A 22,091-nucleotide genomic window follows, 5' to 3' on the forward strand; every position below is an offset into this window, starting at 1 on the left:
GTGAGTGCGGTGGGTGGTAGATCGTGGGTGCATTGGGTGGTAGGTGGTAGATCATGGGTGCGTTGGGTGGTAGATCGTGAGTGCGGTGGGTGGTAGATGGTAGATTGTGGGTGCATTTGGTGATAGATCGTGGGTGCGTTGGGTGGTGGGTTTTGCTGGGTTGGTGGGTTCAAGGGTGACTGATTTCGCTGAGTTGGTGGGTTCAAGGCTTTCGTGGTTTAATTTTGTGGGTTTTCAAGGGTGGTATGGTGGGTTGCGGCAACTGGGATTTGCTCGGTTCATGGGTGGTGCTGGGTGTGTCGGTGGTGCTGGGTTTGTGGGGGTTAAGTCCTAGGTGGTGGTGGTGGTGGGTAGTTTCGGTGATGTTTGGTGGTGTCGGTGGTGGTGGGTTATTTAATTTAATTAAGGTTGAATTTGTTTTTTTTTTTTTTTGAGTTGGATTAATAGTTAAGAAAATACCTTTGTTTTTCAAAAATCATACTTTTAATCTTTTGACTTAAAAACCGCAAATATGTCGTTTGTTACGGAGGTAGTATATAAGAATTGATTATAGTGAGAGTCATGTAAAGCATGGGCTCCAAAAAAAAGTACTTGTAGTAGAATAGGGTTTACAGTTTTACACTAACAGAGCCAATCAAGTTAGTTCTCTTTCTCTTTCTCTTTCTCTTGGTGATGTCGTGCATTTTCAATTGAAACCAGGATCTTTGGAGGAGAGAGAATTTCACAGAGAACTCGACTCAATTTTCTCAACTTTGCACCACTCTCTACTCCCACACTTTCTCTCTCATCATGCTTCTTCTTCCATTCCCTGTTCTAGTATAAACTCCTAATTATCGCACTAAAATTCCCTAATTACCTCATCAAAATACCTAATTTACAAGCCCAATTTGCCGCCATTTTTATCCAACTGCTTAATTTTACTCTCAGATTACTGGAATTTTGGTAATTGCAGCCACTTCGTTTGGTTTGTTAAAACCTAGAATTTTTGGGGTAAATTCTTTTCTTTACTTCTATTTTATATCTTTTGCCCTTAATGATTGCGTCATTTTATTTATTTTCTGATTCATGCAACGTAACCCCTAATTTCTCTTTTAATTTTCGGAAAAATTGGTGTTGATGGGATTTGGATAGAGTTTTATTATGTGATTAAGCCGTTTGATTGTTATTTACTTGTCAAAGTTTGGATTTTTAAGCTTTAATCACAAAAATATTCAATGTGCAATATTTAGTTAGGGCATGCAAGATGATTTGAGCGGTTCTTTCGGATTGTTTTAAGGGTTTTATATTGATATAGTGTATGAGTGCCTAATTTGAATGCTGATTTCGTATACTCTTGTTTTGATCTGCTTAATTTACTTAGCTTTTTTGTTAATATTGAAAAATCTTTGTATTTGGTGTGAAAATGCTGCTGCTTTCAGAACGTATTTGTATGATGAGATTACTAGATGTCTGATGATGGGAATAATCAACGTGGAATTGTAGAATCTACTCGGCGGTTTTATTCACTCTTTAGTCAATGGATTTCCAGTTTAACGTTCAGGCAGCTTGCTGATCTGGTGAGTTTATAACACTGACAAACTATGTGGTACCATGTTCGGCTGTTCCTACTATTTGTGGTTGTTGACAAATATGACATTTACTTTGTAAAGTCGAAGCACCTCATATGACAAATATGTATGGAACTGCAGGTCAAGTCTTCTTCTTCTAGCACCTCTTATTATAATTTATCTGAGGAACAAGGAAATCAGAGTCAAATATTTTTGGATAGAATGGAGACTATTGATATTACATCATCAGGAAGCGACATTGACTTGTCCTCTGATGAAGATGACACTGTGGAAGTACCTCAACCTGAATTCTCGTATTCTAGTAGTAAAAGAGTTCTACCAAGTTGGACTAGGGAAAAGGGTCAGCAATCAACTCTCAAGACTTCAATGTTCAATTTGCTTGTCAATTTTTGGGTGGTTTCCAATGTTATATTTTATCTTGTAGGTCCTCCAAAGGCATCTTCTAGCAGAGGAACATATTCGCGTGCTGGCAATCATCAGGGTGAATCCGCTCCTAGCACTAGCTATGGCACAAGCAGTCGAGCCCTGAATTCCCGAATGGGTGTAGGAAATGGAAGTAGTTCTCAGCCAAGGAAGAACGATGAAAAGTCAAATATGAATATATCCTTGTATGCCCGTGATGCAGATCATGAGCAACACCTAAATAAGAGGGTCCTCCCTCCTTACCCCCCATTTTCTGGGTCACAGACTAATCAAAGCAGTTCTTGGGATAATTTAGCCAGCAATCGTGGGTATCTTAGTAGGGGAAGTGCCGATGATGGTTTTATGTATGATAATAACCATCCTCGCATTCTTCCTCATACTTTGGCGCGTGGAAGGCCTGGTTCATCATCGGATCATACTAGTTCAAGTGACCCTTACCTAAATGTGGGGTTTGGGGAAGATAGGGTTTTAGGAGACGAAAGAATAATCTATCAAGCTGCACTACAGGTACCCTTCCTATCTCCTTGCCATTTCTTTGTGGTATGTTGCTTCACATACTTGTGCTTTGTTCCCTGAAAAGTGCCTCATAAGATGAAGCGCTTGGTACTCTTTGGGGGTGCTCTAGCTTGTTCTGCAATTCTCTTTATATGTAGTAGTATAATACTAGAATGGATGCCAATCTGTTAAACAGCTGTGGGCTTGTGGTGAGCTTTTTACTGCATGAGTTGTTACCAATGGTGGTCAATTAATTTCTCTACTTATTAGGAACATGTTTAGGTCCATTGGAACTCTTTAGGGTGCTGTAGCTTTTTCTGAATTTCTCTTTATATGTTGTAGTATAATACTAGAATGAACGCGAGTCTTTTAAACTGCTGTGAGCTTGTAGTGAGCTTTTTACTGCATGAGTTGTTACCATTCTTACCAATGGTGGTCAATTAATTTCTCTACTTATTAGGAACATGTTTAGGTCCATTAGAAGCTGCTTCCTTGTTCTCCCAGGAGTAACTTTATGCCATCTTCCCATGCTATTTCAGTGGTATTATTACTGGGTATTTACATTTATCCTTCTTTCTATACACATGGGAGCTGAAATTTATCAGAATCTCTAGACATAAAATTTATATTGTTCATAACTTGTATTTATATCATTTTGTTTATATGGCACCCTTAGAAGACACTGCTCTTGAAATATATGGTGTATATAAGATGGTCCTTTGTTCCAAAATAAATGCCCCAACTTGATTGGCATGCAAGACGGAACTTTGACGCATAATATCTTGAATTATCAATAAGTATAAATGATACGTACTAAATAGTTGATATTAAAAAATTATACATTGTGACTGTTCTAATAGGTACCCACTTAATTATGTTTAAATTTATATATAAAGCACAAACATTGCTAAAGTGGTGTACATGAAGTAATAAATAGTTCAAAAGTCAAATTGAGTCATTTATTTTGAATAGGAGGGAATATTAAATTAATGGCTCAAACATTTGTATCTCATCAATTTTGTAAGTGTTCAAATTATTGAAACATGAATTACTAGGCTATTTAAGACTCTTACATGAACATAACTAACTTAACAAACATTACTTGCTCTTACAAACAAAACCTAAAAAGCAGTATTGTTCTTCAAGTTGTTACTTGATTAGTTGGAAACTTGGAGCCACTTTGTAGGTAGCCAAAACCTATGACGTAAATGCTTCCCATTTGTCCCTTTCCCCTTAGGGTGAAGGCGTGAAGCTGTAACCACTGAAAAGGTCTCCTTGAAACCTATGGAGCTTGAAAGAAAGAAAGAAAGAAAAAGAAAAGAAAGAAAGAGAAAGAAATGATTCAAATGAAAGGAAATTAATATTTCAAAGAAAAAGAACTCCAATTCTCTTCTTATTAGGGAAGATACTCGTACTCAGTAGCATGTTATGAACCCCCAAAATTTGGGGAGCAGCGCTCATATTGTATTTTGAATGCAGCGTCATATTGTTTTAAAGCGCGCCTAGGTGCTGGGCTAATCAAGCGCAGGGCAAAACGCCTTACTGTATCAAGCACAGAGCATTTCAAAAAGATCAAATCTTGTCCCTTTATAGTGTCTGCGCCTTATGTTGTTTGCGTATCATGTTCAAATACGATATAAATAGTAGATTTGAGTCAAAATTATACAAAAAAAAAATCATTTTTTATTTCAAATTATTCCTTACATAGTCTCTAAGAAGCTTATTCCAAAACCCTCGATCAAAAGCATGAATTTGCTACACTTAAATCCCCAATTCAAATACTCTAATTATAGAAAACCCTAATTTGCTGGTAGTTTAGCAATTGGGAAAATAGTGGTTACCGGCATTTGACAAAAATTGCATGCGAGCACTGGTCTGGCGGTGTTCGTTGCCGGTCAAGCATTCTAGGTGTTCTTTCTCTTTCTATTTGTTATTTGCTCTTCTTTTTCGTTCATACTTTTGCTTTGGTCCTCTCTTCTCCTTATTCTTTGTCAACATTTTCCATTAAAAATATTCATTCTTCTCTTTTTTGATTTCTGAAATTCTCTCTTATTCAAATTGTTTTGTAGGGTTTTCTGCTCTATGACCTCACTTGCAGTGTGGGTTGCTCTATTTCTTTTATTTTTCTCTTAATTTTCTAAATTTTGGTCTGATTGACTCAACTTTGACCTTATTTGTATTTCAATGCTAAAGATAAAACATTATCAAGTGGGATCTTGTTAGATTTGTCTTAACATGTATTTTTCAAATATTGAATTTTCTTAGTTGCTAGTTTTAAAAATATCTGTGACTGATTAGCTTAAAGTTGCAACTATGCTCTCTTCGTTTTGTTCTATTGCTTATATAGCGCCCTTCATGTTGTAAACTTGTAATTCAAGTCAGTATATTAGTCTTTACATTAATCTATTCTTGAACCATGGTAAGTTTGTTGTTGATGAAAGATTACTCTTTTGCTGGGTAATATTAAAGATCCGATCTTTTGTTTGAGACCTTAGAGTAAAGTCATTGTAGTATATAGTATATGATGGTTTTATACTTAAGCCATTGTTTTCTACATCCTCCGTTTCTATTTAGTTGACACGTTCAATTTAGGCACACATATTAAGGAGAGGAGAGAGAGTGAGAGAAAATGATAAAGCAAGTGGGATACACTTTAAAAGTAAGGTATAAAGCTTACCCAAAAAGGAAACGTGTCAACTAAAAAAAAACTTCCTAAAAAGGAATACGTGTCAACTAATAAGAAACGGAGGTAAGTATTATTTTTAATCTTTGCACATTAGTTGCTTATCTATCTTATTGTTGCTTTAAATATATATGCAGGAAATTAGCCAGCCAACTGCTGAAGTTGATATTCCTCCTGGGCTCTTAACTGTCCCCCTTTTGAGACACCAGGTTTTTTTTTTTTTTTGTTTTGTTTTTTGTTTTGTTTTGTTTTTTTGTTTTTTGTTTTTTTTTTTTTTTTTTTTTTTTTTGTTTTGTTTTGTTTTTTTTTTGTTTTTTTGTTTTTTTTTTTTTTTTTTTTTTTTCTGTTCATCTTATAGCCAAAAACTCAAAAGCCTGAAGTATTTGTGATTATTTGCAGTAGTTTTCTTGCAGAGCTCTGAAAATTATGAATATTCATAATGTATTAAAATTTTGGTACTTGGCCTTCGCACTTAAGGATCTTATGTGTTTTTCTAACAGAAAATTGCTCTGGCTTGGATGGTTGAGAAGGAGTCAAGAACTATGCATTGTTTGGGTGGAATTCTTGCAGATGACCAGGTGTGTCTCATGCTTCATGCTGTCATTTATCTTAACATTTGATGCTAGACATTTATGTATATGTCCTTTGTAATTTTGTGTCATTGCTTTTATATTTAACATCCCTCCTTATGTAATTTGGAACTTGTATTGTATTTGGAGTTACATGTGGTTAATTTTCCTTCAGGATCCTTTTGCTTGTAATTATCTCTCCACTTAAAGGTTTAACATGCTAATTTATGTGATTTTCAGGGACTGGGTAAGACAATCTCAACTATCGCCCTGATACTTAAACAGTGGCCATCACAGGCGAAGTATCAATCAGATAAACATAACAATATCAATACTGAAGCTTTAAACTTGGATGACGACGACGATGACAATGTAGGAAGTAAAACAGTGGATCCTAATGTTGGTAAGAGCAAATTAGTGGAGGATTCTAACAATAAGCCTGAAACACTTGATTTGGATGGTGTGGATGATGATGATAATGGAAGTGCCACTACTGAAACTGTCAATAAAATGGAGAATTTTGATGGTACAAAATCTAAATCCGGTTCAAGTTCTTCACATCCGCCAATTCAGAAGAATAGACCACCTGCAGGTACATTGATCGTGTGTCCAGCAACTGTTCTGAGGCAGTGGAATAGAGAGTTGCTAGAAAAAGTTGCTAATAAAGTAAAATTATCTATTTTGGTGTATCATGGTGGTACAAGGACTAAGGATCCTGCTAAGCTGGCCAAGCATGATGTGGTGCTTACCACTTATTCTATAGTTAGTAATGAGGTTCCTAAGCAATCTATAGTCGATGAGGATGATGGTGAGCAAAAACCTGGGGATAGGCACGGGCTATCATCTGACTTTACTGGTACTAAGAAGCGGAAACATTCATCCACCACCAGTAAAAAAGGGAAGAAAGGCAGTAAAGTAGCTGATGGCTCTTTATGTAGTCAGGCTGGTGCACTTGCCAGAGTGAATTGGTTTAGAGTGGTACTAGATGAAGCACAAACCATTAAAAACCATAGGACACTAACAGCAAGAGCCTGCTGCGGATTGAGAGCTAAAAGAAGGTGGTGTTTATCTGGAACCCCCATACAAAATTCAATTGATGAAATGTATAGCTACTTCAGATTTCTTCGACATCACTTTTATTCTAGTTACAAAAATTTTTATGGAGGAATAAAAAATCCGATTTCTAGAGATCCAAATATTGGATACAAGAAGCTTCAAGCAGTTTTGAGGACTTTATTGCTGCGGCGCACAAAAGGTGATCCTTTCCTTATCATTGCCATATCTTTCTAAACACTTGTCTCGTAGTGTTGCTTGATTGTGTCCATAAGCTGTCTGCTGCATCTTGTGACCACTGATTTGCCCTTTTTTTTTTGGTTGGCATCTTTATTGGCCTAGATATACTTCCTCCATTTTTTTAATCGCAACGTTTGTATGGGCACAAGATTTAAGAAAAAGAGTAAAAGATGGGGAATGTCAAATTTGCCCATGTGATACAAACAAATGAGAGAGAGAAAAGGTGGGGTATAATAGTTGTTATCACATCTGATTAAGGGTAATTAGGCTACTTTGTGTGTGAACACTAGCAAAAGGTGAATAAAGCATACCAAAGAAGGATATGGTGAAATTAATATGCAACTTTCCAAAAAGGAAAATGTCCCAATAATTAAAAAAAGGAAGTACTTTTTAGATGGTGTTTAAGACAGATGATCGTTGTGTACTGGATGATTGATTTTGCTGATGTGGAGACTGCTTTGATTTTTCCAAATGCAGTGAGATAGAGGTGTTGAATTTAATCTGCTATAGTTTCTCATGTAGGAGATATTAAATACAATATAATGAGATTATTCATAATGTATATTCTTAGTGCTTATCCAGAAAATAAAAACATCTATAATGGAGAATAGTTCTTGATTAATTCTGATGTATTTAGAAGAAGTATGAATTAAAGTGATTTAAAATTGTGGAACAATAATTTCAAGAATCCAAGGAAGTTGAATTGATTATATAATATTATCAACTTATATGTAGCCTTCACTGATTTCAAATCTGTAAAAGTGTGGAATTTTGTGCAATAGGTAGCGATTTTTTATTATTTTTTAAATTCAACTATTTTCTCCTTATATCTGCACTCTTTAGTCTTTATAGTTTTAGTGCGTAATGAAGTTTGTGAAATGTTTTCAATAGTTCAATTATTTCTTATTAGCACTTTGGATTTTGTTCTGAACAATGCTTCTGAGTACAATAGTTTTTATTTTATTTTTATTTTTAATCTTTTATTATTATCAATACAGAGACATTACTAGATGGAGAACCTATTATTAGCCTACCTCCAAAGTTCATAAAGATGAAGGCTGTGACCTTCACTGCTGAGGAGCGGTCCTTTTATGCTCAATTGGAAGCCGAATCACGCTCACAGTTTAAGGTGTTTATCTTTTCTTAACTCTTTTGTATCCTTGCTTTCTAGTTGCAATTTTTCTGTGACACTGGCACTTTTGATCCTTTTATATTGGGCTGTTGGCCTATTTCTATTTGAGCTTCTTTGTGACCTTGGTGGCTTGGTCTATTAAATCACTGGAAGCTAGGATGCTGAATCCTTTATCATTACAGCTGACACACTATGGTTCCTTTTGGTTTATTGATTTCTGTGATCCACTGGCTACAGTTTGCGGTATTGTTTAAATAATTTATTGAAGGGAAAAAACAAGAAAAATCGTTTAATTTGTTTGAAACAACAAAATTTAAGGAGAGACTTCTTATAAAATAGTGTTATTAATCAGGCAGAACCATGCTGGCTGACATCATCGCTGTTGTTTCATGCGTGTCAATTTTATTTAAGTTGAGTCACTGGTTGTGTATACATCCTCCGTTCGTGTTTACTTGTACCATTTGGGTTTTCATGCTTACCTATGTATACTTAAACTTCGAATATCAGTAGGTTTGTTACTATATATGTTCAAAAAAGTATATTTTTTTAATATATTAACAAGTTTATATTTATTTTCGTTTTAAATTTTATTTTTAGCCCATCAATGTTTTATGAACTATATTGTTTTCCTTTGCTAAAGTTTTCTCAAACCTTTATGTTTACGATTTGAACGTTTTAACCACTCTTTGAAAAACTTTCTTGAATTTTATTCTTGATTCTCCTTCAAAACACCCTTTATTTTTCTTAAATGTTCTTTCATTTCCTCACTTTACTCACCTTTTTTCAATCTATTTTAAATGATGGTTTTTTCCGTTTCTTTATATCGTACGATTCTTTATGACGATTCATGTTAGCCGACCCCAAATCATTTTGGGACTAAGGCTTTGTTGTTGTTATTGTTGTAAACATGATCCGACATTACTCTATTTTCCTTATGTATAACTTACAAAATTTGGTCAAAGGAGTCTGTGAATAGTGTAGAGTTCAAATTGCACAAATAAATGATTGAGGAAGTATTAAATTCGAATTGTGACTGATTCAGATACTGGACTGCACTGTTGAATGTGCCGTCTTCTTCTGTCGTTATTTTTTTTTCCTTTTTGGAAATGAACGCACAAGTGTTTTCATTTCAAGACATAGTTTTACATCCAGTAAAAAAAAAGTTGCTTTCATAACATCATATAATCTCTTCAGCTGATAGTTCGAAATGGAGACAATCGTTCATTCTGTTTGATGGGCTGTAAACAATGGTATTAAAAAGACAGTGTTGCTATCAACCTTATAAGAAGTATATAATAGAGGTTTGAGAAGAGAAATGATGCTCTTAAATCTTGTATGTTTACAAAACACCACCAGAAACTCCAACCTTAAATCGGTGGACTCTAGATGTGATCGTAATTTTGGATGAAACCTGCCATTTGAGGCTTTTCTTATGAAATATCTGGTATTTGAAATTAAATAATTGTCTTGCAGGCTTACGCAGCTGCTGGCACAGTTAATCAGAACTACGCCAACATTCTGCTGATGATATTGCGCCTCCGCCAGGCTTGTGATCACCCTCTTCTCGTGAAGGGATTTAATTCTGACTCTGGTAAAAGAACAAATCTGGAGAAAGCTAAGAAACTCCCTACGCATATTTTGATGGGATTGTTGGATCATTTGGAAGCAGCCTCTGCTATTTGTCTCATTTGCACTGTATGTTCTTGTTAGAACCGTTTTAATTCCTTAGACTGGCTTTCTTATTAACTTGATGTATGTGGCTTTTCACCCTTGTTATTTAAAATTTTGATCATTATGTTTTGTTTAGTTTCAATTGGGGGATTTGGGAAATTGAGTTTTTGTCTTCTGTTGTTTTACAAATGTGCTAATTTACAATGTTGTTTACTTTTATGTATTTCATTTTTGACCTAGTTACCTTTGAACAAGTTACTTCCTTTTTAGTTAAATCATTCTCGAGTCTAGATTTATCATTGTAGAATGTAGAGGTTCCTTCTTCATATTTGCTGTGTGTCACATGGAGACTCTGCTATGGTCAGTTCCCTTAGAGGTGGAGGTTGGGTATTGTGAATCTGGCTCACTGCTAACTTAAAGCTGTGTTGTTACATTTCTAACTAGGATTAGTCCCTAAACTATTTAGTCAAAATTCACATACTTCGTGTCTTAATATATAGGTGGTTGAGGGACAATAATGAGCATTTAAAAGTCGAGAGACTAAAAGTTCACAAATACAGTATTGGGGACTAGAACTCTTAATATACTTCCTACGTTTCATAATAATTGTAATTCTTTGACGGACACACATGTCAATGCATAAATTTAACCATTAATATTTATAATTATATATTATCAAGAAGTATAAAAGGTTAAGATAATGAAAATATACTTAAAGACTAATCTAAAAACATTTTACTGGACAATATTTGTTTTTTTACCAGTATATGTTAATTAAAAAAAAAAATTACTCGTAGTTTGTATATAAAAAGTGCACAAGTCAAAATGTTTGCAGTTATTACAAAATGAAAGGGGTTCTTCTTAGATTAGAGTAACCAGTGGAACTCAAGTAAGGAATTTCTTGCTGATATGATCATGCATCTAAATCTATAGAATGTTTAATAGTCTTTGTCAAAAGAAAAAAGTTAATTTGTCAGCAATGTCTTTCGGGATGCTTTTGGTTGTGGCTATAATTTTTGTCCCTTGTAATCCAGAGTGAGGCGTATTTTTTTTTAGGTTCCCTTATTTGTTCATTGACTGAGGACCTTTCTTCTGGTAATTAAAAGATAACAAGTTAAATGTATTTGGGATAGATGGTTATGAATTACTGTGACAATTCTGACAAGCTGTGGCTGGTAGATCCAAACTAAGATCATCATTAATTGCCTTCTTTAATCTTTCCTTGCGTTCCTTCCTCCCCCCCCCCCCCTTAATCGATGGAATACCTTCTTTTCTATTTCCAGTCATCTTCACTGGACGGCCCGTTGGAGACAACTGAGTCATAAATTCATAGTCATTAGGTCATCTGGACGAGTGGATGTCTGAGTCCTGTGGTCTGTATCTGTTTTGTTCTTCTGGGTCTTCAAGTAAGAATTAAAGGAAAACGGAGACAAAAAAGAGGGAAAAAGATTCATTATCTAACCTTATCTTAAAAGCTTCTGTTGATTTAATGCGAATTAATATCTTGTTTTCACTGATGCTTCTGCAGGATCCAGCTGAGGATGCTGTTGTGACCATTTGTGGGCATGTTTTCTGCTACCAATGTGTGGCAGACTATCTAAACGGTGATGACAATCTGTGTCCTGCTCGTAGATGCAAGCAACAACTAAGTGATGATGTTCTCTTCTCAGAGGCTACTCTAATAAGTTGTGTTTCTGGTGATGTTGATGGCAATATTTCAACTGACAATGGTAGTTCCAAGGCTTCATCAATACTTAGTAATGAGTATAGCTCCTCTAAAATTAAGGCAGCACTAGAGATACTGTTCTCTCATTGTGAATTTAACAGTAAATGTATAAAGGTTGATGAGCCGGGGGAGACAAGTAAAGAGAATTCTATGTCTGCACAAGTGAGAACTGAGAAAATGAAGGGGTCATCCACACAAGGACCAATAAAAACCATTGTTTTCTCTCAGTGGACTCGTATGCTTGATTTGTTCGAGTATTCTTTAAATCTGTATTGCCTCCAATATAGGAGGCTTGATGGTAGTATGTCTTTGGCTGCAAGAGACCGGGCTGTCAGAGAGTTCAATACTGATCCTGAGGTTTGTTTTCTTCTGATTTCAATCTTTTACTGATTTGTTGCTCTTTTCATTTATTTTTACATGGTAGAAAATATTGATCTCTCTCTCTCTCTCTCTCTCTCTCTCTTTCTGTTTGAGTTTGTTTGCCTTCCTCCACACTTTATTCATTTAAACTTGTTCTGAGCTAATCCCTTTATTCTAAGTGTAAGTAGATGGGGTGCTGAGTACCTAATGTGAAAATAAAGTGTGTGTGTGTGTCTGGCTGCTTATGGGAAAGAGTGGCAGGATATTCCGCAGTCAAAGTAATGTGAAACAATACCAGAATATTTTGTTGTATATAACACATTTGAGGAATTTCTTTTCCTCCTTCACAATCACTTTTAATTGATGGATTTACTTGGCAATAATTTGCAGTTGCACACTGTAAGCTATGTACAGATAGTTTAAGAGAATTTGTCCAATCAGTATCTTAGTTCAGTTAGTTTACATGCTTTAGGCTTTAGCATATATATAACTTGTGCGTGTTTGTGTGCATTCCATCACTATGTACAGTTTCAATGGAGAAAAATTAATTATATTTTGGTTTGCGATTATAGTGGGCTAATCAAACTGTCAGCATCACTATTGAATAAAAAATTGCAGAATATTGTGGTATATTATATCAGGGATAAAATGATGTGTGTATCCGATCCCCATTAGCCCACTGACAAGGGGAGCTTCTTTGGAGCATTTGGGTTAGTGACCTTAGTATCGATGTTGATTCTTGCTGTGTTGACATGGCATGCCTAGGCGCGCTGCCTAAGCTCTTAGAAAGTTTTGGTTGAGGCTTTTTATGAGGAACTCTATGCTGTGTATAAAGGCACATTAGCTGCATTTTCATGCCTGCAACCTTTTCTTTTGCATACTGTATGCTATGTACATATGGTTTAAGAGAATTTGTCCAATCAGTATCTTAGTTCAGCTAGTTAACATGAAGGCTTTAGCATAGATATAATTTGTGCGTGTTTGCGTGCATTCCATCACTATGTACAGTTTCAATGGAGAAAAATTAATTATATTTTGGTTTGCGATTATAGTGGGCTAATCAAACTGTCAGCATCACTTTTTAATAAAAAATTGTAGAATACTGTGGTATATTACATCAGGGATAAAAGGATGTGTGTATCCGATCCCCATTAGCCCACTGACGAGGGGAGCTTCTTCGGAGCATTTGTGTTAGTGACCTTAGTATCGGTGTTGATTCTTGCTGTGTTGACATGTCATGCCTAGGCGCGTTGCCTAAGCTCTTAGAAAGTTTTGGTTGAGGCTTTTTATTAGGAACTCTATGCTGTGTATAAAGACACATTAGCTGCATTTTCATGCCTGCAACCTTTTCTTTTATACACGTCTGTATATCTAAAATTATGCTTCTCTTCTTTAAAGCTCACAATTCAAGCTCTAGGACCCTTATCGCCTAAGGGTGCCTCAATTTTTTTCATACACCAGATGTCTGTTATCTATAATGTAAATGCTACAGAAAACTTTAATGTGATATACTTTGTTAGTGTTGCACAACTCGTACTGACTTTTTCTCCATGTCTACCCCTTTTTTGGGGAATAGGAAAGAATGGTGTATAGGGAAGGAGGGGGTGATAATTCTTTAATTGTAAGCAGTTTTATTACTATATCTTGTAGATTTTTACTATGAATCTGATACTTCAGTAGACGACAATGAAGAAAGGCCAAGTTGGAGAGATGTCAAGTTAGGATTTTGTTTGTTGGAAAGGAGTATGTTTTAAATAACTGGAAATTTAAAATGTAAATGGTCATGGGGTGGTCTTGTAGAGATAAGCATCTACTCTTTTTAGAGTGTAAATTATTTGTGTACCCCTTTTAAGTTAGACACTTTTTTGTGAGTAAGAAGAGCCTAATTTGTTAACCAAGCCAACTCCCCATTTGGACTGGTTGAGTTGGCAGTTTGGCCTTCTGCTTATACATATCTGAGTTTCCCATGCTATGAATATTGATTTGTGTTTGCAGCTGAAGTTCTTTGTATTTCTTTCCAAGGATAATTTTGTGTAAAGTATACGTATACCAGAGTATAAGAATACACGTTTATATCATCTGATATAATAAGACTGTTCATTGTTTGATATTTCCTTCCGATATTTCTTTGGTGCATGCATTATTTCTTTCCGTCATTAGTAGTGCTGTTTTGTGTAGCCAATGAATTCACTGGTGTTGTTGATAATCTTATGCTTGACTTTACATTGATATCTGTTCTTGGTTTTAGCTTTTGGGGTGGTTTTCCTTGGCGTGCTCTTGTAATTTGCTGTGATTATAATTTATAAATCTGATTTTGTGGGCTGGCTTGTAGGTCACTGTCATGCTGATGTCTCTTAAAGCTGGTAACCTTGGGTTGAACATGGTTGCAGCTTGCCATGTTATCCTTTTGGATCTTTGGTGGAACCCAAGCACAGAAGACCAAGCAATTGATCGAGCACATCGTATTGGGCAAACTCGGCCTGTTACAGTGTCAAGGATTACAATCAAAGACACTGTCGAAGATCGTATTTTGGCTCTCCAGGTATTGTGTGCCACATTCAGTTCTCTCCCGTTTTTCATTTTAATGCTTTATAATATGTTTACTGCTGCTTTAGTGTATAGAGTAAATTGTGTTTAATAATCTCTTGTTGCATATCAATGAAAAACATGCCTAGTTTGAAGCCACCTTGGAGGCTAAATTGACTGGCTGTGTTGATTGTATAAATTAAAGGAGCATAAGAGTACAAGTCTGGGCTGCTAGAATAAGTTGAATTATTAAATGCAAGAATTACCTATCTAACTCTTTTTCACTTTTTCCATTGTATGAATATTGCAATAGCTTGGTCTTCTATACTAAATTTGTGCATTGGGCATGTTGAAACTTGAAAGTAAAATGTTTGAGGAGCAGTCTGTTTGAACAATTTGCTCCAAAAGATCTAAGCGTACATTATCTTGCTATATCATCAACAGAACATGCTTGACCTAGTAAAGATATGTCCTCCATCCTCTACCCAGCTTTTGAAAAAGTTCCTCAATTAATTTGATCAACAGAAATAAAGCCAGATGCCTGAAATTTTGTCTTGCGGATACAAACATCTACGATCAAGAAAATCATTCTGAATAGTTGAATTGTGTAGGGGTTGTAATTAAGAATTTTTACGGGTTTTATTTATTTATTTAATTATTTATTATTATTTTTTTAATTATAAACTTATATGTTCTATGGTATGTATATTTTGCAAATTTGTCGCTGGAGCACAAGGTTCCCTTGTCTGATGGTTTGGTGAACTGCAGGAAGAGAAGAGGAAGATTGTGGCATCTGCATTTGGTGAAGACCATGTCTCTGGTTCTGGAGCTCGTCTCACCATTGATGATCTCAAATACATTTTTCTCGGGAATCAACCCATATAAAAAAAAAAAAATTTCTATGGCTTCATTTTTCAATTGCCCCCCTCCGTGTTTTGTTGGTTGCATGTGAATAGTTGGCTTCTTGGGCATCTTATGAGCCTATTTGCCAGTGGTGGTTCCAGCAATAGTCTTAGATGTTTCGGTGTCAATTTTAGGTTAGTTTCTTTCATCTTTTGAACATAATTTTTTGTTGGAAGCCATCAGACTTGTTTGGGGGGTGAGAAGGCTAGCATATACTATGTAAATAATGAAATTTATTTCTATTAATCTTAGTAGTAGTCAAATATCTTAAGTTGCTTTTTCACCAAGGAAATGGATGATAAGATGGCAGACGGTGTTTTAAGGTGTGGCGAACTTGGTTCTTCATCTTCACCAGATGCTATACACTGATCAAATCCTCACAACATCGGCATAAAATCATGTTCTTTAACACTGAGAGAATATAGTGCGATCAAATATTACTATGTACGGAGTGTCATTGAAGGGCTGCCTTGAGTTTAGGGGAATAGTAAGTTACGTTGAAATCACCAGTCGTAGTGCCGAATGCTATAAAAACCATTTGGAGCTTTGGATTATCGTTTTGGGGTTTGTTCTGTTTCGTCATTGTCTATTTGAAATTGTGTATTATAACCTTTAATTTTAGATAATTTTCAAAAACTTTGAACTTGGAAAGGATAGAGGCTGAGGAGCTTCCTATCAACAGTTCAATACCGTGTGACCTTGGGAGGTCACTAGGATGGTTGGAACCATATATTTTTCCTCATAACAAATAATTTAGCCAATTACGAACATGTTTTATCATCATCGACTCAAGATTATCTCGACTCTTTACGTCGCTGACTATTGAATAAATATTATCTTTTATGACCATGAGATGTATCATTCACCATTACATGAGTTTGTTTTACATTGGTTCCCAAAAATCTTCTAAATCGGTCCGATTTCACGTATTACAGCCTTTAGAAAACATTTTTTACAAGTTAGACATCTAGTTACTCCCCAATTCCCATGTTTCGTGAGGGTCCAGATTTATATGTGTATTATGTGAGGGTTGGTTCCCTCTGAAGTTTCCCTTAGGATAGCTGGAGCTCATTCCAGAGTTCTATCAGGTAAAGCCAATGATTAGAGGCCTCGGGGGCACAACACCCTCGACCTATTCTCAAACTTTAAATAGGTAGGACGGCGCGACTGCTTTGTTGAGCCGTGCCACGGAATCGAGAGCTCCAAGTGGGCCATTTTTGGTAAGCAGACCTGGCGATGCGGGATGAACCGAAAGTCGGGTTACGGTGCCCAACTACGAGCTATCCTAGATCCCACAAAGGGTGTTGGTCGATTAAAACAACAGGACGATGGTCATGGAAGTGTAAATCCGCTAAGAAGTGTGTAACAACTCACCTGCCGAATCAACTAGCCCCGAAAATCGATGGCGCTGAAGCGCGTGACCTATACCCGACCGTCGAGGCAAGTGTTAGGCCGCGATGAGTAGGAGATCGCAGCGGTCGCTGCAAAACCTGTGGCGTGAGCCAGGGCGAAGTGGCCATTGGTGCAGATCTTGGTGGTGGTAGCAAATATTCAAATGAGAACTTTGAAGGCCGAAGAGGGGAAAGGTTCCATGTGAAGGCACTTGCACATGGGTTATTCGATCGTAAGAGATGAAGGAAGCCTGTCCGATAACGCGTTTAGCGAGAGCTTTGAAAGGGAATCAGATTAAAATTTCTGAACTGGGACGTGGCAGTTGACGATAACGTTAGGAAGTCCGGAGACGTCGGCGGGGGCCTTGCGAAGAGTTATCTTTTCTGTTTAACAACTTGCCCACCCTGGAATCGGCTCAGCCGGAGGTAGGGTCCAGCGGATGGAAAAGCACCGCACGTTTTATGGTGTCCGGTGCGCCCCCGGCTGCCCTTGAAAATCCAGAGGACCGAGTGCCGACCATGTGCGATCGTACTCATAACCGCATCAGGTCTCCAAGGTGAACAACCTCTGCTCGATGGCACAATGTAGGCAAGGGAAGTCGGCAAAATGGATCTGTTACTTCGTGAAAAGGATTGACTCTGAGGGCTGGGCACGGGGTCCCAGTCCCGAACCCGTCGGCAGTCGGCGGATTGCTCGAGCTGCTTCCGTGGCGAGAGCGGGTTGCCACGTGCTGGCCGGGGGACGGACTGGGAACGTTCCCTTCAGGGGCCTTCCCCGGGCGTCGAACAGTCAACTCAGAACTGGTATGCACAAGGGGAGTCCGACTGTTTAATGAAAACAAAGCATTGCGATGGTGCGAATGTTAACGCAATGTGATTTCTGCCTAGTGCTCTGAATGTCAAAGTGAAGAAATTCAACCAAGCGCGGGTAAACAGCGGGAGTCACTATGACTCTCTTAAGGTAGCCAATTGCCTCGTCATCTAATTAGTGATGCGCATGAATGGATTAACGAGATTCCCACTGTCCCTGTTTACTATCTAGCGAAACCACATCCAAGGGAACGAGCTTTGCAGAATCAGCGGGTTAAGAAGACCCTGTTGAGCTTGACTCTAGTCCGACTTTGTGAAATGACTTGAGAGGTGTAGGAAAAGTGGGAGCTTCGGCACAAGTGAAATACTACTACTTTTAACGTTATTTTACTTACTCCGTGAGTCGGAAGAGGGGCAATGCCCCTCCTTTTAGACCTAAGGTCCGCTTGCAGGCTGATCCGGGCGGAGGACATTGTCAGGTTAGGAGTTTGAATGGGGCGACACATCTGTTAAAAGATAACGCAGGTGCCCTAAGATGAGATTAACGAGAACAAAAATCTCGTGTGGAACAGAAGGGTAAAAGCTCGTTTGATTCTGATTTTCAGTACGAATACGAACCTTGAAAGCGTGGCCTAACGATCCTTTAGTCCTATTGAATTTAAAGCTAGAGGTGTCAGAAAAGTTACCTCAAGGATAACTGGCTTATGGCAGCCAAGCGTTCATAGCGACGTTGCTTTTTAATCCTTTGATGTCGGCTATTCCTATCATTGTGAAGCAGAATTCACCAAGTGTTGGATTGTTCACCCACCAATAGGGAACGTGAGCTGGGTTTAGACCGTCATGAGACAGGTTAGTTTTACCAAACTGATGACAGTGTCGCAGTGGTAATTCAATTTTGTACGAGAGGAATCGTTGATTCACACAATTGGTCATCGCGCTTTATTGAAAAGCTAGTGGCGCGAAGCTACCGTGTGCTGGATTATGATTGAATGCCTCCAAGTCAGAATCCGGGCAAGAAGCGACGCATGCGCCCGCCGCCCGATTGCCTACAGTAGGGGCTTCGGCACCCAAGGGCACGTGTCGTAGGCTAAGCTCGCACGGTGGATGCGCCGTGAGAGTAGCCTTGAAGTACAATTTCTACCGAGCGGGGGGTTGAATCCTTTGTAGACGAATTAAATACGTGATGAGGTATTGTAATTGGCAGAGTGACCTTGCTACCATGATTCACTAAGATTCAACCCTATGTCGCTTCGATTCGTCCTCCCTCACCCTATTCCCTAAAAACACTTATATGTTGGAAAACGAGGTTAGTAGTGTTTCTTATATGCTAAAAAATGCTAAGTAGTGGATTGAGACAAGACACAAAGACAAAGTGTTGGGGTATGGGATGGTTCAAGGGTGGGGGGTGTGGCATGTGCACAAGACGTATGCACCCAAGGACAAGCTATACAGACAAATAGTTTCGTTTTTTGAGGGCATGTCGTTGTTGCCTTAAGACATGATGATTAAGGATGAATGAGATGGTTCTGGGCATTATCCATGACTCCCAAGGGCCTTTGGGAACCCATGGAAGTAATTGAATGCATAATCTTGCCGGGTGAAAAAATGATGAATGAAGGCCAACTTTGAAGGCTATAATACATGAATTCGGAGCAATTTAGGAGGCGTCGGGACCCGGTGTTAGAAATTCACGGAATTGTACGGGATACATCCCGGGGTCATATGATGTTGTTTGGACCCATATAAGACCATAAGTCGGCTACATAAAGGCCCCGTGGAAGCTTATAGCTAATACAAGAGGGGTGAACGGAAACTGGTAAATTGGATGCTTAAAGGCAAATTGGATGGTTCCACCCACCCAATTGGACTCCCGGAGGATATTAGGGTTTATAGGTAGCTTCTCGGGAATTTTTGTTTCCGGGTCAAAAAGAGTCGAAAATTAAAGGCTATAATACACGCTTTTTGGCCAATTTCGGAGGTTTTAGGACCCGACGTCGAAAAGTCTCGATATACCAGGGGATACATCCCAGGGTCATATAATTTCGTTTGGAATCATATATGATCATTATATGTTTCCACAAATGTCCGTGGTAGCCTCGAGTTTATGAAATGGGTGCAAGTTGTAAATGGGCAAATTGACAATTTGAAGGCATATTGGATGGTTTTACCCACACAAATGGACTGCCGGGGTGTATTGGGGTCCATGGGAAGCATCTCGGCAATTTTTGTTTCCGGGTTTGAAAAAATGAAAAATTGTCCAAAACTGAAGGCGTGAACAGATTTGCTTATACACGATTTCGGGTCAGTTTTTGACATTTTTTCAAAAAATGAATTGAATGCGTGGGGTGACTCATGGGGTCATATAAGGTGGTTTGAAACCATAACACACCTATAAAGATGTCTATGAAGTATTAAGAATGAGTTATGTTTATATTTTGAAATTCATGAAATTTTGAAATTTAATGATGTCATAAAGTAATGTGACTTGACAATAATGATGTCATATTAATAGAATAATGTCATATTTGTATAATGATGTCATATGTATAATAAGTATAATGATGTATAATGATGTCATGCAATGGGCACTGTTTTCTCAGTGCTAGTTCCTACATGCCTCAACAGCTCTCTTTGTTCTTAGAATTTTCCAGATTTCGATTCTAGTTGTGAAAGATATTTCCCAAATCCTACGTGTAAAAAATCCTATGTTTTTGACGCATTACGGATGGTCTATCTAATGTTGACCTTTTTTATGCTTATGGCAATAATGTCAATCAAAATTACGCACATGAATATTTAGAACATTTCAAGTCTCATCCACTCATTTTAAATTGTTGCCAAAATAAATTTTAGCAATTAAATAGAAATTCTCTCCAGCGGAGTCGCCAAAAATTGTAGGGAATATTTCATGCATCCCACACTTGAGCCTACTGTGATCATACACTTAAGCATGGTGGCGTCCAAAGGGAAGGAAGGTAGAGCAAAAGAGTCGCCAACAAGTTTTAGGAACTTGTAAATCGTTTACAGGGTAAAGGTTACACCCCTTCACGATTCATGAGATCACTACCTCCTTAGTGGTCCTGAACCATGACTGGATATTAGGGGATGAAGGTACAAATTAAAGATGGGCACGGGCCGTGTCGGCACGCGGGTGGCACGGGCCCAGCACGACTCCGACATGGAACGACGGCCCACTTGTGGGCCGTGGTCCGCGCCGTGAACACAAATTGGAGATTTGGCACGGGCACGGCACGGGGCACGGCGAGCGGCACGACACGGCACGAGGCCTGCCAGGCACAACACGGCCCGCGCCAACTAGCTGTTGAGAAGTAGCCATCTTTCAAGAGCTCTAAAACGGCTAGTTTTTGGCCATTTTTCCCACCCAAAATCCCTATAAATACCCCATTTCTTCCTCCAAAATTTTCACAATTCATCAACTCATCTCTTCTCTCTTATTCTCTAATTTTCTTATATTCTAATTCCTACAATCGGCCGATACCAAGGGAGGGACGGGACACCTTAGTAGACATGCAAAAAGATGTGGTGGACCATCTAATTGATCCAACCCAACCCAAAATTTCTCAGTTTCATCCACAAGGCTTCATAAATACAAGTGTGCCCTTCTGCAGCCAGTTGGCCGGTTGTAGAGGTGGCACCAAGTCGTATATAACATTAAATGACTCTCGGAAACAAATATCTTGGCTCTCGCATCAATGAAGAACGTAGCGAAATGCGATACTTTGTGTAAATCGCAAAATCCCGTGAACCATCGAGTCTCTGAACTCAAGCTGCGCCCGAAGCCTTTAGGTCGAGGGCACGCCTTCCTGGATATCACACATCGCATCTCCCCCCACCCACCTTGAGTGGGAGGGCCAGAGGATGATGGTCTCCTAGTCCTCACCGAGTATGGATGACCTAAATACGGAGTCCCCGATTATGAAGTGCCGCGACAATAGATGGTAGACAAGGTGTTAGAATCCGACTCCTTTTGATGTTTTAGGTTCCCTTTAGATGCTTTCTTAGAGCTTAATTTGTGTTTTCTAAGCCTAAGGTTCCATTATTGTGTTACTTTCAGTTAAGTGTTTACTAGAGATTCTTCTTGTAATCAGATTAAAGCTCTTTAGAGGTTGAATGATTAATGAAATCTTGAGTCTTATACCATGTGTTGCCTTGCTTTTATTCTTGTTTGTTTTTAGGCCTTTATATATATTGTGTCTTACTTGCATAATGGCTCCCCTCCAAACCAACTTGATGCACTAAGAACTTGTGGTTCGGACCCGCTTGTGCCCGCCTTTAAGCATTGGCCGTCACAATCCCCGACCACCCGCACTCCATCGCCCAAATAGACGTGAGTGATCATGAGACTTAATTGCCCGCTTGTGTTGCTTTGTGCTCAAAAGTCCCTCTTCCGCTCAAGGCTAGCGTTCTTGTTGCCAAAAGGCTAGAGTGCGCCGCACTTTTTGGGGCCCAAACTCCCGGACCATGATAGTTGGTATCAGAGCTGAGGTCCATACCTCGTCGCAAGCAACCCGTGTAGGCAC

General features: G+C 38.2%; 1 protein-coding gene and 2 pseudogenes across 2 annotated transcripts; all 3 read left to right on the top strand.

Moving 5' to 3' along the window:
• The first annotated feature begins 583 nt into the window (after positions 1–583).
• Positions 584–15,632, top strand: LOC145558165 (helicase-like transcription factor CHR28). Of its 2 annotated transcripts, none has more exons than XM_081619311.1 (12): positions 584–990; positions 1,419–1,556; positions 1,689–1,908; positions 1,993–2,498; positions 5,307–5,378; positions 5,670–5,747; positions 5,979–6,993; positions 8,030–8,160; positions 9,637–9,858; positions 11,363–11,917; positions 14,253–14,462; positions 15,215–15,632. In XM_081619311.1, the coding sequence occupies exons 2-12, from the start codon at positions 1,446–1,448 to the stop codon at positions 15,329–15,331; spliced, it is 3,237 nt and encodes a 1,078-aa protein (XP_081475437.1). In that variant the 5' UTR covers positions 584–990; positions 1,419–1,445; the 3' UTR covers positions 15,332–15,632. The 2 variants fall into 2 exon arrangements, with proteins under 2 accessions (XP_081475437.1, XP_081475438.1); XM_081619312.1 differs by having other exon boundaries at positions 585–990; positions 1,483–1,556.
• Positions 15,633–17,314: 1,682 nt separating this feature from the next.
• Positions 17,315–18,807, top strand: LOC145561226 (25S ribosomal RNA; annotated as a pseudogene).
• Positions 18,808–21,228: 2,421 nt separating this feature from the next.
• LOC145560858 (5.8S ribosomal RNA) lies at positions 21,229–21,384 on the top strand (annotated as a pseudogene).
• The last annotated feature ends 707 nt before the right edge of the window (positions 21,385–22,091 follow it).

This window comes from Chenopodium album, chromosome 9, assembly GCF_948465745.1.
Source record: "Chenopodium album chromosome 9, dcCheAlbu1.1, whole genome shotgun sequence".
NCBI lineage: Eukaryota > Viridiplantae > Streptophyta > Magnoliopsida > Caryophyllales > Amaranthaceae > Chenopodium > Chenopodium album.